Below are 17,226 nucleotides of genomic sequence, written 5' to 3' on the forward strand. Positions count from 1 at the left end.
ATGCATATTATCTTCTTTATGCACTTACTGCCTCTCATTTCCATTTTCTAGGACAGACTAACAAGCATTCTAAAACGATTATTTTAATTCCATGTTTTGCTCTGCTTATTTTATTGCCAAGTTGTGTCTGTTTATTTCATCCTTGGTTTTCTTCACTGGCCACCATCTGGGTTGTGCACAAAACCCAGATAAGCATGCCTTACAGAGGGCTCCAGAGGCATAACGGGAAAGGTAATGATCCAGAGCATCATCACAACTGTGCCACTGCTGTTTCTGCAGCACATGCATACTTACAAAGAGTTTGGGCTGAGGGTAGATGCACAGATTGATTTATCAATACTAATTCTTCTCCGTTACATTTCTACCCCGCAAAATGGGAGAAAGCATGAACTGTTTTGGAGGCCAAAGGGGAAACTGATTTTCTTCTGCATGATTTTGTAGCTTGCTTCCCCTTTCTATGTTCAGCCTTTTGTTTGCCCTGGATAGTGTTTGGAAAGAGTTCAGATGTAGATTTTGATAATAAGTATTTCTGTGATCAGAAGCATTTAAAACGCACTAACTCTAAGGTCTAACTACCCAGATACTGAAATACAAAGTTTCCCAGGGCTTTTAGTTTCTTCTTTCAAGAAGTTGTTATTAGTCTTTACAGAAAGCACTTAACCAAAGAGATCAAGCATGACAATTTCCAAGTATTTACAAAACTTAGCTCTTTCTTCCTATCTTATAATTTTGTTCAGTTTACTGAGCATTTCAGTGCCATGTAACTGCATCAGCTAAAGAGCCATTTCTCTTTTTAGATTAATTTTCCTCCAAGGGTGTGTGCAATTCATAAATATCCCACCCTTGATTTCTCCTTTTCCTCTCCTCAAAACCCTTTAGTTTTCAAGCATTTCTGTTTTATTGTCATTTACAAAGGTATAAGGCATACTTTTCTTGTATTAATAAAAATACTAAGCCTAACTGTTAAAGCTCAAAACCAGATTTGAATTATCACTAGAATTATCAGTAAACATTTAAGTGACAATTATGCCACCTGACATAGGTATATCAGAAGTCTTTGGAAGACATCATTAACATTTGCCTCTTCTGTTTGTAGCTGGAGTTTCTGACCTTCAGTCATTGACTCCATGAGAAGCTCTATGGAGAAAGATGAAACAAATGTCTGATTTGAAGTACGGATATTTAAGGACAGAACTGTGATTTGAGGATGTTAAAGGAAAAGGATGAGGAATCAAAGCAGCAGTCAGCACAGTATCACAGTCGAAAGGCTACAGCTGACAGAAATTACACTTTTGCTAGACCCAAAATTCATGTGAGCACACAGTTTTGATATGCTGTAATATAACAACATGAGATAGCAGCTTACGCAGTGCTTAGAAAAACACCATAATCCTCTTACCGGTGACATAGGAAAAGAGAGCAGATTTATGCTGGAGGGAACTAGATCTTCTCTCTTTGGAAAGCATTCTTGAATTGCTTGGTTCATATTTTTCAGCAGTAATAAACATTTTATGCAGCTTTGGAGTTATGCCTTGTGGAATCATACGTGGGCTATGCTGGTAAAAATGAAGCATTTTGTTTCCTGAAATAGCTTTGTGGATGCTCCTTTTGTTAGACTGGCTTTGATTGTAAGTCTGTAAAAGAGAGAATGAATCATATGTTGTTGGACTGTTTTTTCACATAACTTGATCAAAAGTAAAAGAACACCTGAGTGTCTGTGGGGTTTCTCATTATTTTGTGTTCCATCATCAAGATGCTTTTTGGTTTTTCTCTTTTTTCTTTTCTTCCCCAAACACAACTAAAACAAAATATGATGCAAGGCCCTGAGAGCCAACCGTATTCCCTCTTCTGTGAGTATCATCTGTTAGGTCAACATAACTGCTTGTGCAAGTTCAAGACTTCCAGCATGCCTCCACATTATGGTAACCAAAGCAGAGACAGCAAAGGAACAGAAGGACATAGATGAAAACAACAAAGCAATAAGGTTGTATTGAGAATCTGATACTGAATACATCAAAACATAGCTACTAAGTTCAGGGTTTTTTTTCTTTTTTAAAGCGCTTCCATACTAAAATATCTAAGTCAAATTAAATTTGAATTATCATCGTTTTGTGCCTAGGTATCACATTCAAAGCAAATGTAACAAAAAGCAAAGAACTACCAAAGAACAGTGATTGTTCTTCATGTTGCAAACAATACAAAATATAAAACAATGTACAGCTTTTTACAATCTGTAAATAGATCAGAAGCAGGCACAGCACTTGAGAGAAAAAGTAACACAGCCCTTACCTGGGGGAATTTACAATCTGCAACAGATACAGGGATGTTTCTGATGTAATCTAATTTACATCAAAGAAAGTAGGTGAAGCAAAGAAAAGGCATAAGAATATTTCTTAATGTCATACATGCTCCAAGTTCTTTTAATTACACTCCATTTTTATTGTGCAACACAGAAACCAAGACAAAGATGGAGAAACTAAGGAAAGAAACTGGTTCCCCCTCTGAACATTTCTTGTCCTAATATTCTTCTCCGAGTCCCTGTTACAGGTCACCGATGGAGACAGCATGCCCACTTAGGCAGACTAAGTACTCTGAATACGGTAGTATGGCAGCTAGGTTCTTTTGAGAGAGATGATCTTTGGAAGCCAGGATTAGAGGAGACAGACACAAAAAGATGTGCTCTGAATAAAACTGGAAGAGGTTAATGGCTAGCTTTATTTTACCGTCCCTCAGGCATTCCAATAAATATCTTTTAATCCTAGAACAGGCAAAAAAGTCTTTTTATGGGAAAATAAATTGTATTACCAAATTCATTGCTCAACAGAATTGTTACTTTGCTGTTACTGAGACAGTATGTTTCCTTTTCCTTTGTTTCACAGAGAGTGTCAGCTTGGCCTGACTGGAGCCTGAGAGGCTGTGAGCTCCCCTGTGCCCTTCTCTTTCTATTGGTTTAAACCTGCAGCTAACAGCCCCCTTCCAGGCTGATGCACACGCAGCTGAGCTGTCACAAGACGTTAAAAATCCCAAATCAAAACACAGCACATCTTGGAATAGGGCCGAACTAGAAAGGTAGAAGACTTGTAAGCCAAATGCTCAGGGAAGCCAGCGCATTAGCAGGGTGCAACCGCGTGACGTGCGCTGCACGGCTGAGACGCAGTGCGCTTCCACGTGGGACAGCTGAACCGGGCGGGGAAACACGTGGGGAGGTGAGGACCGGACCAGAGGAATAAACACTTCTGTAACAGAAATTCCTGTCACATGTCAAACTTCCAGACCTGCATTTTCCAATTTTTCTCAGTAAAATGTCTTCAAAAGCTTTATAATTGACTTGAAGTGGTTTGATTTTTTAAAAAAGAAAAACAAATTCCCATGAATTAATATGAAACCATTAATTACTTAGCTGCAAGTTATGTGATGGGGAAGAATCTCCACATTAACAGATCTGGAAGGAGACTCAATCAAAACAAACAAACAAACAAACAAACAAACAAAAAAACAAAACACAAACTCACAAACAAAAAACCAACCCCCAAACCAACAATCAACCAGCCAAACAAAAACAAAGAAACAAGCCAAGATTGTTCAGCAATTAAATTTACTTCATGATCTCAAAACAAAAAAAATTATATAAAATTACTATCCTACCTGAGGGAAGGTTCTGCTTCAAAGATTTCTGAGAAAATCTGAAGAACCCCTTAATCCAATTGCTTAAGAGAAACTCCAAAGAATTTAAGGGACCATTTTAATATCCCATTACAGAGCAGAGCTTTCAGTAGTAATCAGTCTTCATAAGCAGCATGAGAAAATATCTATTTACAAATACCATTCACTTTTATAATTTTTAACTCTCATCCCTTCAAAGCAGCTTTTTTTCCTCAGGCAGGATTTTTTGGACCCGCATTTAGAATTAAATCCCTGCTACCTACAGATTTAAACCAGGGGCACAACATATGGAATAAATGAGATAATAGCAAGAGTCTGAAATTCTCGGTTTACAATTAGCTTACACAGATCTTGGACTTCTCTGTCATAAAACCTGATCCCACTCAGAACCAACCTCACAAGTAAACAAAACCAGCGAAGAACAAAATCAATTTTCAGCCAGAACACTGAGGTGCACCCTAAAAATGGCTTGCATTCCAACAGAAGTTGCACGATGAAACCGTAAAGATGCAGGTTCGGATTACCCTGCAACCCATCTCACCAACGACTGATGTCAACAGGGACTGCCTTGCCTCCTCCTACCTAAACCCTGCCCCACCAGCTTCCTTGGATCAGACCTAGCAATCGCGCGGCTGCGGGATGAAGCTGGGCAGTGTGCTGGTACAGCTGAGGATCAGTTCTCCTGGCTCACAACTCACAGCTTAGATTTCCACTGGTACATTAGTTTCCCAAGGGGCAGCCTGCACTCAGAGACTATTAATTATACTCTGAGTTGAGTGCTGAGGTTCAGGAATTTAGCAAAAGTAGATTTCCACTTAAGCTGATCTCTTCAGACCTCACATGCAAGTCTGCCACCACTAAGTACTTGTCTGAAAGCACAGTGTCATCAGCAGTTCAGAGCGAGACGCTGCCAGTCCTCCTGCTCTCAGAGATTCATCTCTTCCACATCTGTTTCTGTGTTTCCATTTATCATTTACAAAATAAGTGTTATTAAGAACAAAGGCTTGAAGCCCTTCACATTGAGAAAGTGCACATATTTTTAGAATATTGTGGGCTATTATACTTTGCTGTAGGGACAGTTAAAACATTGCTAGGAGTGCTCAGGATTGCTGTGATTTTTAACACAGTATAGAGTTTCCTGGAACAGATTAAACAAGTCACTTTGTTTTCCCAGCAAGAAGCAAGCTATACACTCACCCGTTCCTCCCGCCCTTCAGCGAGGATGACAACGATCCTGCCTTGCCGCCTGCGCCCTGTTCGGCCCATCCTCTGCACAAGGCGAACTGGACTTTTCTGAGCGTCAAAGCAGACGATGAGATCAACTTCTCCAATGTCTAAGCCTTCTTCCCCAACACAGGTAGAGACCAGAGTGTTATACCCACCTTCACGAAAGCGTTTTACCACCTGAATAAATGATTAAAATTAGATTTAACAGGTTAGCCAGAAGGCCCCTTATACACTCTTTGCAGTTTTTCTAGGTTCAGACAGAAGTTGAAAACATTAATTTATATTTTAAAGCTACAAAACTCAGTTGTTCTGAATTTGTCAGCTAATTCATCGTGATCAAATACCATGCACCAATTATCAACATCAACATATCAACTCTTCAATTCTAAAATAAAGGAAGAAAAGCACACCTTATTCTGACTCCAACCATGGCATTCTTCTAAAATTTGTCTTCCTAACTTTGCAATTAAACATTTTTTTTTTTAACTTTGCTACATCAAAATTTAAGAATATATCTTATTTTTTCTACCTACAAGTAAAAGAAATCCCCTAAGCAAGTATTTGAATATTTCCCCAGATTTTAAAATATATAAAAGTTAGCATTTGTTAATATAATGTAAATGCATAAAATACTTCTACTTATACATTCTGTTCAGTGAGTATAATTTTGGATACTCTGAAGGCAACTGAATTACACAGGAATTACTAATGACACTTTAAAATTCAGTCACTGCCATTCAATCTGTATCAGTACTCATGTAGTTCTTTACACAATTAATATCTTTATCACTATTACCTAATACAAGTCTCATCTTTACCTCAAGTTGTTCCTTTTGTGTGAAGCCTTTTGTGCTCTTTCCTGTGGAGTGGCCGACAAACGTCATTACTCTAACAACTGGACTGAGCCGGGAAAGCATTTCTGCAATTTCTTGCACGCTATCTCGAAACGATGAGAAGATCATCACTCTAGTATCCACAGCGTCCACAGATGTGCTTTCAGCCGTGACTTGATCTGTTTAATTTTAAAAAGCCAGAAAAGCATTTTTATGCATGATTTAAAAATAATTACAATAAAAAAAGTAAGGACAGGTTATCCCATAAGCTACATATTCACAGCTCTCATCTCATTTAATGGGAAGATTCTGTCCAAGACTACTGCATTTTGATTTTAAAGAAAGTTTGTTTGAAAAAACCAATTTCATTTAAAAAAAAAAAAAATCTAAGTAAATAAATAAAAAAAAACAGTAGAGAAAACTGACAATTAGGAGCCTCTCAGCCTATTTAGACCAATCTCCCAGAAAATGCTCTGAGATACCTGCTCTAACAATTCCTCTTTGGAATCAAAGCAGTATTCTAATTTTGGAGAATTTACACCAACTATGGTGAGAATGTCTTATATCTGAGGTACCATGACTAATGTTACTTTGAAAAGCTCAGGTTTGATGGCAAGTGTCTTGAAATAAAGTTTAAGATGCCTTCTTCCAAAGAGCCTACAACGCGACTTTTAAATCTTCTACTTAAATGCCCAGAATTAGATGAGGTTAGCAATATACAGCAAAAAAAAACCCCTACTGTTACCATTAGTCTAGGATACAGCATAGTGGAGTAGAATAGATGTGTATCAGCTTTCTATGATTTACTACAGAACGTTGTCTAGTTCCACAGCTTAGGATCCTCATGACAGCAGAAATGTGCAAAAACATCCCTTAATACCATAATCTGTTGCTTCTGAATGATCTGTCATCACAACTCGTTATATCTCTCATTTCAGTAGCAAATATAACTTTTCCCTTTTCAACGAAACAGGAAAAATAATTACATTGATACATGGTTTCTTAGCAAACTGCCTTTGACCAAAACCACCTCTCTTATGGTATACCATCACAGATTTTGTTTTCTGGGCACTTTTTCTGGTACTCGGTACTTCTGGTACTTTTTTTCCTTCTTCTTTTTTTAAACATATAAGAGTATCCGCCTTCATGAGCACAAACAAAAGCTATCTAAGCAACATGCAAGTCTTGAACAGTCAGCTTCTCTTTATCCTATCCAAATACTAAAACAACATGCCCGTTACTGCGTGCCATGAAGTAAAAACTTAGTATGTTAAAAAAAGAGAATCTCTAAAAGAATATCATGAATTACTGAAATTGGCACAGATTGCATGCATTACCTAGACATAGCCCTCAGATGAAACCAGATTTCCAGGGATAAAGTTCTCCTCTTTTATGCAGTTTTCCACAAAACACCTTTCTCATTAAGAGAAAGGTTAGACAAGGAATTAAGATTCTCAAGACTGGATGTGTAAAAACATGTTTCCCTGAACACACGAAGAACAGTCACTTGGTGCTTCACAACAGTTTCACGCTACACCTGTAATTCCAGTATCAAGCTATTTCTTGAAGTTAAAGCATTAAGTGTAACAGATAAGTGTATGTATCTTTCTGATCAACTATCAGAAATTCCAGTTTAGTTTTCAGTTGTGCGTATCTACATGCAGAAATGCTTTCAGCAGCTTAAGTCAAAAAAGAGAAGCTGAAGCTAACCATTTTCCCCATTTTTTTTAAGATGAGTCTTGAATTCACAGGTAGATTTTGAATACAGCTGCCTCTGGTCAAAACAAATTTCACTCTTGAGGCTGACAGCCAAGGAGGTCAGACAAGAGGATCTCCAGAGGTCCCTTCCAACTATTCTAAATTATTCTATGACATTCTACTGCACTGTTTCAGTAAATTGCAGGTGATATGGGAGATCATCTGTCAAGTACAGAAACCAGTCCCCAATGAAGGCCTAGAAATGAAATGGTGAACATAATTCAGTATTTTTAGCTAGAAACCGGACAATTGCAACACTGATATAATGTGTTCTGCATAATTTGCCATCCTGAGCAGACTGACAAGCTATATATTTCAGAATAAGTGCAGGTTGGATATATCTAACTTACATGAATTCGTATTATTCTCCTCCACTAACTTTATTCTGAACAACATTATTTGTTGTGTATTTTTAGTGTATTCTCATAACTTGAATAGCGATAATGCTTAGTAGCATCTGTCTCTGTATTGTAAAAAATGTTATACTGCTGCCATTACCTCCTTGACCTTCTCCAAAACCAGACTTAGAAAATTCAAGACATTAGCAGCCCATAATTAATCTGACAAGTAATCCAGGTATGGAAGATTAGCTGGGAGAAGCTCATTATGCTGAGCCAACATTTCTTAAGGGCTGGCCAGAATATTATCATGCAATTACTTGAATTGCTGGTAAGTTCATCTTGCAAAGCAGGGGCAACAGCTCTGTGGTCAGGAAGCTCAAACTCAACCTGGTTGATCACTAGTTAGAAATTGTTCAGAGTTTGCATAGGCAACTTGACACTACTCCCGTAAGTTCTCATATGAGAGGTTTCATTTCAAATGGAGGAAAGAGAGCTGGTGTTGTTCCTGATATGGCTAATGACTTAGGTTATTAATACTCTCTTTTTCTGTCTCAAATGTAGGGCTTTTCAAGGAAAATGCTTTGCAGAAGTAGTTACTGGTTTTAAAAGTTAAACATGAACACAGTAAATTATGATTCAGAGTAGTTCAGTAATGCACAATTGGAACAAAGCAGAGTTAAGTTCAGGGGCTTTGTTTGCTTCTGGTTTTTTTTTCCCTAGAGATACTACACACTTGCATGAGCTCCTGAAACAAATGCTGAATGTATTTTCCACTGCTCCCATAATGATTTAGGCTTTTGTTTCAGAGCCTTCTGATGGAGCAAAGATACATGTGATTATGTTTGGAATCTTAGTAAGTACTCAAGATTTTATTGACAGACTCATGACAAATTCTTGTCTGGAGGAGGGAGAAATCAGGACATGGCTGTGTACTCTATTCAGAGTCCAAAACCAGAATTTAGGGTGTGGCTACTTGCATACATGTGAATTTAGAGTTTATTTGCAAGAAACAGGGAGTAAGGGTAGAAATACAGGTTTTGGATTATTGCTCAAAAGGTATCCTCAGAGATGCTATGACACAGTGAATAATAAGGCAAATAAATAAAATCACAGTGTCTCACTATTTCTGTCAATTGTCCGGTGCATTTGGGTTGGAGTTGCATAAGCTTAGGAGACACAAGCTGGAGCTCACTACATTCCCAAAGTTACTAGCATGGCTCCAACTTTGTGATCAGACTGCGAATTGGGAAGTGCTTTCTTGCCTAGCGTTACACAGAAAGATTTCAGGATCAGTTGTTTGCACTTGTTTTAAATTTAACTACATGCACCTAAAGAACTGTGTTCAGGACACTGCTTTGTATTCCCCATGGCCTTGCCTTGCATGTTAGTTACGAGGATAAAGGAGGTTACAGGGATCAGGAGCAAGGAAGGACAGCAAGAAAACCTAACATACCTAGCTCAAGATATGACTAGATATGCTACCACAGCTTGACAATTATGCTATAAAGGATTATGTACTTCTTCCTGCACAGTTACTGTAATTTCGTATTTATAACAGTAAAAACTTACGGTTCATGCCTACTGACTTCTGAGGTTCATGCACACAGACACAAAACACAACACCAAAACATTTGTATGTTAATTACCTGTTAGTAATACTAAGAGACATGTCTGACCAACAAGGAAAAACATATCTGATGGGATTCATATGACAGCAAAATCCATGCTATCAAAAGAAGATGGAAGAGTATTAAATATGAAACTTAGTTAAAATAACTCCAGTACAGAATTTGAAAACAAAAGGCAATAGCTTAGAAAGATGTTGTCACAGGAAACAAGACAGAGGCATGGAGGGAGGCAGGGAGGTCAGAGAGAAGTATGGATACAGAGGGGAAAAAAAAAGAAAAAAAAAAAGAAGAAAGTAATTTCATTAAGTGCATTTGGACATATTATAAACTAAGAAAAACAGAAATGAGGAAACTTAAAGTTGCCTAGGCTGCTACTAGAAAGTAGCAGTCATTTAAAGTGTATTCTGAGAATCAAGCATCTAAGATAGGAAAAAAAAAAACACAGGTCAGAAATTATCAGAACTTCACAGAGCACAAAGATCCAAACAGACAAGGAAAAAGGTGAAGAAGCTGCAAAAGAAGTTGTTGTTACTGATGTCATCATTCCAAAAGCAACAACTCAATCAAGAAGCTGAAACTTCCTAAAACCAGAGATGTCTGAATGATTCATGATATTTTGCTTCATAATCTCATGCTACTATATGACATTTTTTTTTCTCCCTTTCGGTCGAGATGAAAAAGAATGAGAGAAAGGTGGATGTAATTGAAGGTTTCAAACTTCAAATCCATGCCTCAGAGTTTGTCGTTCTTAGCAACAGGCTGGATATCAGAACTTTCATCCTTAAGCTCCATAACTACATTGCATCGAACTTTGCAGAAGGTAATGGTAGCACTGCACTGACAGATGGTTTCCAGAACAAATTCTGTGTCATGAGACATAGTAGCACTGGGAATGTTTACTATCACTGTTTTACTAAGCTGGTAGAATAGTTCATATCAAATTAATAATGATAGCTTATAGAATGTTTTTTCTTAAAGAAATTTTTTGATATAGTTCTTCTAAGGAGGACTTTTCCACACATAAGATATACAAACATACAAGACAATAAAGGAACACTTGAACAAATTAGGAAATAAATCAGTAAGATATTGTTTTCATCCACAGGTTCAACTGTTCAGATACATTTTCTTTGAGTTGTTGGTGCTTACCAGAACATCCCTTTTTCCAGGATTTGAAGTGTTCTATTACAATTTCCTCCAATTTCCTTAATTTTGGATGGCTGTAGATAAATTCCTTTTTATTTTCAAACACTGAAAAGGAAATAAAGCAATAAAAGATGTAAGTAAGGTTTAGTATGAAGGTTTAGTGAACTTCATTTCCTCCCATTATAATTCTCTGAGTCAGACATACAAATTCCTGACCCTAGTTCTAATTGCATTCGCCTAACAAACAAATCAGTGAACTACTTATGGAAGCAGAATTGTTAAACCCAGTTTTTGAGAAAGTGTTGTTATTTTTGTTACAGTCACACTGTAAAAGATGTATAGTCAAACAGCAATATTTTAACCTTTCGTTTTAAATCAAATTAAAAACCTCAAACATAGAAAACTTGTTTGAAGGTAGCTAAAACCACCAAGAGTAGATGGATAGATAGATAGATAGATAAAGAGTCTGGGGAATACAATCTGGAATAAAGAATACTAGCCAAGTGTATCACAATTAATAGCTTCCTGCATCTACAAACTATGTAGAGGTAGCTACTGTTTCATTTAAACAGAAACTAAATATTCTGTCCCTAAGAGGGAAATACTGACCTGTTTTACTCCTGTAAACATTTCCATTCGCTGAAGCCAAAGATGCGTCTGAAAACATGTCTCTAAGCTGCTGATACAGCTTCATGAAGTCCTCATTACGACCAAGTTCATTCTTCGTACGCGTTAACCCTTTGTAAAACGTTGAAATATCTTAGTATTTAATCTCCAGAGTGACTATAATTTTTGTTATTCAAAAGACAAGCTTTCTCAAAAGTAGCAAGCTCCTTTCAAGAGCTGAAAGATACACGTTAGCTTTAGAAAATGTAATAAACATTGTTTGGCATCAATATTTTTTCAGAAAGGAAGACGTCATTATAGAATTTAAACATGAAAACATTAATCTAAATGTGAAAGACGTATGTATAAACAGAAGCCTGGTCTTGTGGGTAAACTAAAAAGTTTTATGTCAACCATTTAGCACTAGAAAAGCCATCCAATCCAGAAATGTTGAGGATGGTGAGACACTGGAACAGGATGCCCAGAAAGTCGTGGACGCCCCATCATTGAAGTGTTCATGGTCAGGTTGGACGGGGCTCTGAGCAACCTGGTCTAGTGGAAGATGTCCCTGCCCATGGCAAAGGGGTTGGACTAGATGACCTTGAAAGGTCCCTTCCAACCCAAACCACTCTGTGATTCTATGATTCTATGAAGTGCTGCCAGTTACTCAAAGAGAAGGGATCCTAGACGAAAAGCTAGAATTAACAAGTTTCTTGAATGATTCTATATCAATGTTGAAAAGAATTTTGTTCTACTCAAACCAGAAATCAAACTTACCAGAACCAGTATAGAAGACCTATTTATTAGAACTATTTTCCATCAGTCATCTTTCAGGCAGTTGGACTAGATGATTGTTGTAGGACCCTTCCAACTGAAATATTCTATTCTATTGAAATATTCTATTCTATTCAATAGCAGACAGGGATTTAAGGAACCTGAGAAACTAGGAAGTACATGAAATGCTCTCCAGTGCCTAGGTCTAACAACAGCATTATACCATCAGAAATGTAAAAATCTGCACGTGTGAAAGTAATAAATTGTAAAAATGTCAAAAGCTTAAAATTAATGAGGAATTACTAGCACGTGCATACTAGAAAAATATATTCTATAGATATTGTATAATATGAAGCAAGCACTGTATGCTTTTGGTTCAGGCGTAGGACAAAGCAGTGTCATTTTAATTAAGCAGTGCTATAGGCAAAGTAGCTTCTCTAAGTTACCACACAGTTACACAGCTAAGTGTAAACTGAAATGAAGCAAGAAACCTGAGAGGGACACCATGGGGTAATCTGAACAGCTGGAAACTTCCCCTCCCACATCCAGTGTTTGGAAGACACTTGCAGATGGACTGACATTGCCAAGTGGAAATTTTCCCCCTCAAAAAAGATGTCAGTACCAAACCAGGTCTTCCAGATACCAATGACAACCCAATGGGTCTAAAAATGACTGTGGAGAGTTGCAAAAGACTCACAATAGTCACGATAGAATTAGGAAAACAAACTGAGGCCAGAACAGAAAACAGCTTTCTATTTTGCTTAGTGAGCATGGAAGATGTTGCCAAGCTAGGACAGAAATTCTAGTGTGATGTGTCCAAATCTGTAATCTTCTGGCATACATATGCATACATGAGTTTTGCTGTAGGAGGAGGAATTGTTTTACAAGACCAAATGATTTCTCTGTTTAAATTGTTTAATGGTTATTCTCTGTCTCTCCAGAGATATTATTACTGCCACTTACTCCGAGTTCTGTTTGTGCCTTATTTTTTTCAGAACTGCTGCCATATGAACACATTTGCTTTCCCAAATATACTGTATCTTTAACATTGTGCTAACATATTTCCAACAGGGATGAAGGGGAATAAAATAACCAATTACATTTGCAACCCATCCACTACATAAGCCGTTTTGTGCAAAACTAGCCATACAGATGAGGTAAATTAAATGAGAAGACGTGGAGACAAAAGGAAGGATGTTTCTGAAGACATTTCACCTTTTGACCCATCCATAATTCCACAAAGATAGATAAATAATGACCGTACTCCCATTTGCAGCAGCAGCTCATAACCATGATATAAACTGATACAAAGTGCAAAATCGCCTTCAATTATGCCTTGATGTATTCCCTGTGAAAACAAAATAGACGCATCACTAAATTAGGAAGTCAATAAGCAGCAGAAATTCTTATGACAGAAATAAGATTGACATCTGAGAAATAGAGCCAAAGCACAAATTAATGCACAGCAAGTAGCCTGTCTATCAAAACCTTCAGGAAACAGGTTACACAATTCTTAATGATCAACGAAGGCAATCTTTTTCCACCTTCAAAATGATCTCCAAAATACCTCTATTATCTTCCAAGATTAGCTCAATACTTTCCGATGCAGCACCACTCATAAGATTGACATCTGAGAAATAGAGCCAAAGCACAAATTAATGCACAGCAAGTAGCCTGTCTATCAAAACCTTCAGGAAACAGGTTACACAATTCTTAATGATCAACGAAGGCAATCTTTTTCCACCTTCAAAATGATCTCCAAAATACCTCTATTATCTTCCAAGATTAGCTCAATACTTTCCGATGCAGCACCACTCAAAATCTGACAGCTAAACCATCCATCAGTATTTGGTAAAATTTCCGGCACATCTACCCAGACTACAAAATTTAAGTCAGGAAAGTTGTCTTGCCTACTGTGAAGTGTATTTCCCAACGTTCTTTTTAAGGTACACAGTCGTGGGTTTGGTTTTTTTTTTAGGTAATATTCTTATTTAAGTTTGCAAAATCTGAACACTCCGTGACAATTTACAGAAAAATAGGGGCAGTAATGTAGTTTTGAGAGGAAAGTGTAAATTTGGCAGTCAGTAATTACAATACAAGTTCTCAAAACAATTTCACTTCGGAAACGGAGTTCTTCATCTTTTCCTTAACTTCTTTATATTAGCATTAAGAAATGTGGAGCAAGTGGGCATATTTTATTCCAGGGCTAAAAATAGAATATTACAAAGGAAATCTAACTTAAAATGTATCAGGAAACTTTGTACACTATGGGATATTACTATTTATTCACTACTTTAATAACATGAAATAAATAAAATTTACCACATTTTGTGAAGACGGGTTTTTTCTATATTGATCTCTTGCTAGAATTATCTGGTACTTTGTAAGGCTGGGAATATCCCGCCTTGCTAAAACTCCTATTTTAATCAGGCGTCCAGCAAATGTTTCTAGCACCTGCAAACAAAACACAGAAGCATGCAAGAGATGTGAAGGTAGTTTATTTAGCCCTTTAAAGTAGTTTTATTTTTACAGATCTTACACAACAGAACACAAGCAGCTCATTTATTTTATTTGAAACATAGAATTTTTCAAAACAGACTGTACCGATTTCTGAATAATTTGTTACTGTGCCAGATGACAACCTGGTGCTCTGCCTCACTGTAAGGTTCTCCACTATCAGGATGTTTCTAGGCTAATTTTCAAAATTTTTTTCTAAGACCAGCAGAATTTTTACAGCTTGGTTCCCTAAGGATTTGTGCCCTCCATCCTATAGCCAAACACCCTCCTGCCCTCAAGATAACCCCACATCCATCAAATAACTGAGAAGTGGAAAAACACACTGTGCTTTTGTAACCGCAGAAGTACTGACCAAGCAGAGAGGAAACGAAACAGGATGGGTAGCCAGCTACCGAACTCACGCTGCAGCTCCCTCTCTTACTGGTAACCCTAACTTCAATGGCGTTTCAATCTCAGGAAAAACGGGCGTTCATCTTTGAGAAGTCTAAATTACCACAGGTAGAAGACTAGCCAGCAGGTTAGAAAGTTGTGTGTGGAAGGGAAGGGAGTTGGGAGATGTGAGCAGAGAGGAATGAGCGCCCAGCAGATGGGCCCGGCACAGCAGCATGCCCCACTTCCTTTGGAAGCCATGCCAAAAGACAATTTGTTTTTATACATCACATGTACCTGCTTTCCACATCAGTGAAACAAGGGAACTGACCTGCACTAATTCATCTTAATCCTGTTTTTCCTCTTTATTTCTCAGCCTTAGGTGGTCAGGATTTTTTTTATAGACTTAGTTTTGCATGAGCGCTAACTCTGTAATAATTGCAGTAATCAGATTTGTTCTACAAAAATTACTTACAATCTGTTGGCCCACTTGGCTAGTAGCATCGAAAACATCTTAGTGCGCAATAACAAGCTTCTCCAAAGGCAGTCTTGACTTAGTTTGACAGCAGACAGTCCCTGATAGCTGCTTACATGCATGCAGTGTTTCCCAAGTTTTCTGGGAATTTTAACACCAGTTCAGCTGAACTGCGCTAAGGAGGCTATAGCACAACAAATGCCTAGTCCCTTTATTGCTGTTCTTTCAGCCCACTAAAAATCAAGTCCAACTGAACCAATAAAAACAAGTCTAACTTCCAGGTCTCAAACAATACTGATCTAAGTACATCTTCAGCTTGCAAAGACAAAATGCCCTAACAGGAAAAGAAAGTCAACTGTAAAAGTGCAATGCATGTTTATACGCTAAGTAAAAACACCCCATTTGTCTTCTTCACACATTTAGTGTATGCTGGGTTTTTAGACCCTGTTAGGATGCACAAATATTATTAGCAACCACACTCTACTCATACCCAGCCAATGCAGTGGCAGCTTAGTTTAACTCCTCCTCTCTGCTTGCTTTGATTATTTCTGTAGTTTGGTACTCCTTTAGCTTCTTACTCTGTGTACAATGCCTACATGGCACTAAGTCGCAAATCCTGAGAAAAGGTGTGGGAATAATTGCCATCGTCAACTACAGCAGCATTAATCCCCTGAAGAATCAAAAATGCAAAGAGAACTTTGGAAGAGTGAAGGAAAACTTGTGAAAGCACCAGCCAAACTGGGGAAACAATGTGCTGGGAAATTTCCACACTGCCTGCTCCTGCCTCCATGCAGGTCTTTCAAAAACAGCTAGCTGGAGTCAGCAGGCTAAGCAGATTATAACAGGTAAAGGCTGCTGAGAAATAAGAGAAATGAAGCCTAAATTCGAACGCTCTGGTGCATCTTAGGTTGCTCCTCTTCCCTACTCTGGGCCCTCAGACTGGGATACCACATCTCAGGCAGCTTGCTGCTGTTGCTCAGAGGAAGCCAGCTCGGCTCACCTGCTCCCGGCTGGAGGGGAAATGGGCGCAGGAGCAGCCGGGAGGCCACTGGGAGAGCTCCGAAGGCAGGGCGGTGCTGAGGAGCACTGCCCGCTCCGGGTCTCTTGGGGGAGTTAATGTCAGACCAGCTCCGCAGACTGAACGCCCACCTGCACTGAAGAGCCCCCAGGCACTTCCAAGCCCCGTCTTCAGGTCTACCTTTACCTACAGGGAGCCTGGGTCAGGGCCTCACATGGCTCCCCAGGCAAAGCAAAGCACAGTCAAGAGACTCCATGACGAAGAATTCCTGCTAATTAAGACTAATGGATTAATTAGACCAAATAAACCACTAACACCACTAACACCAAGCAAACACCAATTGAAAACTACAATATTGCTAGGAATTTCTGGAGGAAAGGAAAAAAACCAAAAAGAAATCAAATTATCTTTTCTTAAAATACAGTCAAAAACATTCACCAAGCCACTTGGAAGTCTAAATGGACAAGAAATTAATTTCTCATATTTGGTTTACTTTTAAGAGTTTAAAATTCAAAACTTTGTCTTTTATCAAACAGTTTGTTATTGTTATGTTGTTTTTAAGTCTGGCCTGTATCTGACAAGTCACTTTCAAAGGACAGAGACGGAAATGTCTGTGCCAGCTTATAAAAAAAGGTATTTAAAAAAAAAACAAAAATGTTGACCATGCAAGGGATAACTCAGTGCTTTTAATTTAATGGGATACCTCTGAAATAGCACTTTACCCTCCCATCAAACCTGAAACAGTTGGACATAAGGACACTTGAAATGCTGAAGACCACGCTTAAACTATGTCTCAAGTAGTGGAAATGGAGTCAGTCTCTGAACACAAATGTTTCTCTAGAAAAGAAATTAATGTTTTCATTAAAAAGTA

The 17,226-nt window shown here is 38.0% G+C and overlaps 1 protein-coding gene across 1 annotated transcript in view; it reads right to left on the reverse strand.

The window, feature by feature from the left end:
• Positions 1-14,430, reverse strand: part of FANCM (Fanconi anemia, complementation group M) — a gene marked incomplete at its 5' end in the record, with an annotated part of 50,823 nt that extends 36,393 nt beyond the window's left edge. Inside the window, 7 exons of the mRNA XM_009579170.1 lie at positions 1,400-1,634; positions 4,861-5,067; positions 5,709-5,896; positions 10,606-10,701; positions 11,215-11,334; positions 13,192-13,324; positions 14,299-14,430. Coding sequence (XP_009577465.1) covers positions 1,400-1,634; positions 4,861-5,067; positions 5,709-5,896; positions 10,606-10,701; positions 11,215-11,334; positions 13,192-13,324; positions 14,299-14,430 — 1,111 coding nt within the window. The remainder of the gene's footprint in view (positions 1-1,399; positions 1,635-4,860; positions 5,068-5,708; positions 5,897-10,605; positions 10,702-11,214; positions 11,335-13,191; positions 13,325-14,298) is intronic.
• Positions 14,431-17,226: the final 2,796 nt, after the last annotated feature.

This window comes from Fulmarus glacialis, unplaced genomic scaffold (assembly GCF_000690835.1).
Source record: "Fulmarus glacialis isolate BGI_N327 unplaced genomic scaffold, ASM69083v1 scaffold5016, whole genome shotgun sequence".
NCBI lineage: Eukaryota > Metazoa > Chordata > Aves > Procellariiformes > Procellariidae > Fulmarus > Fulmarus glacialis.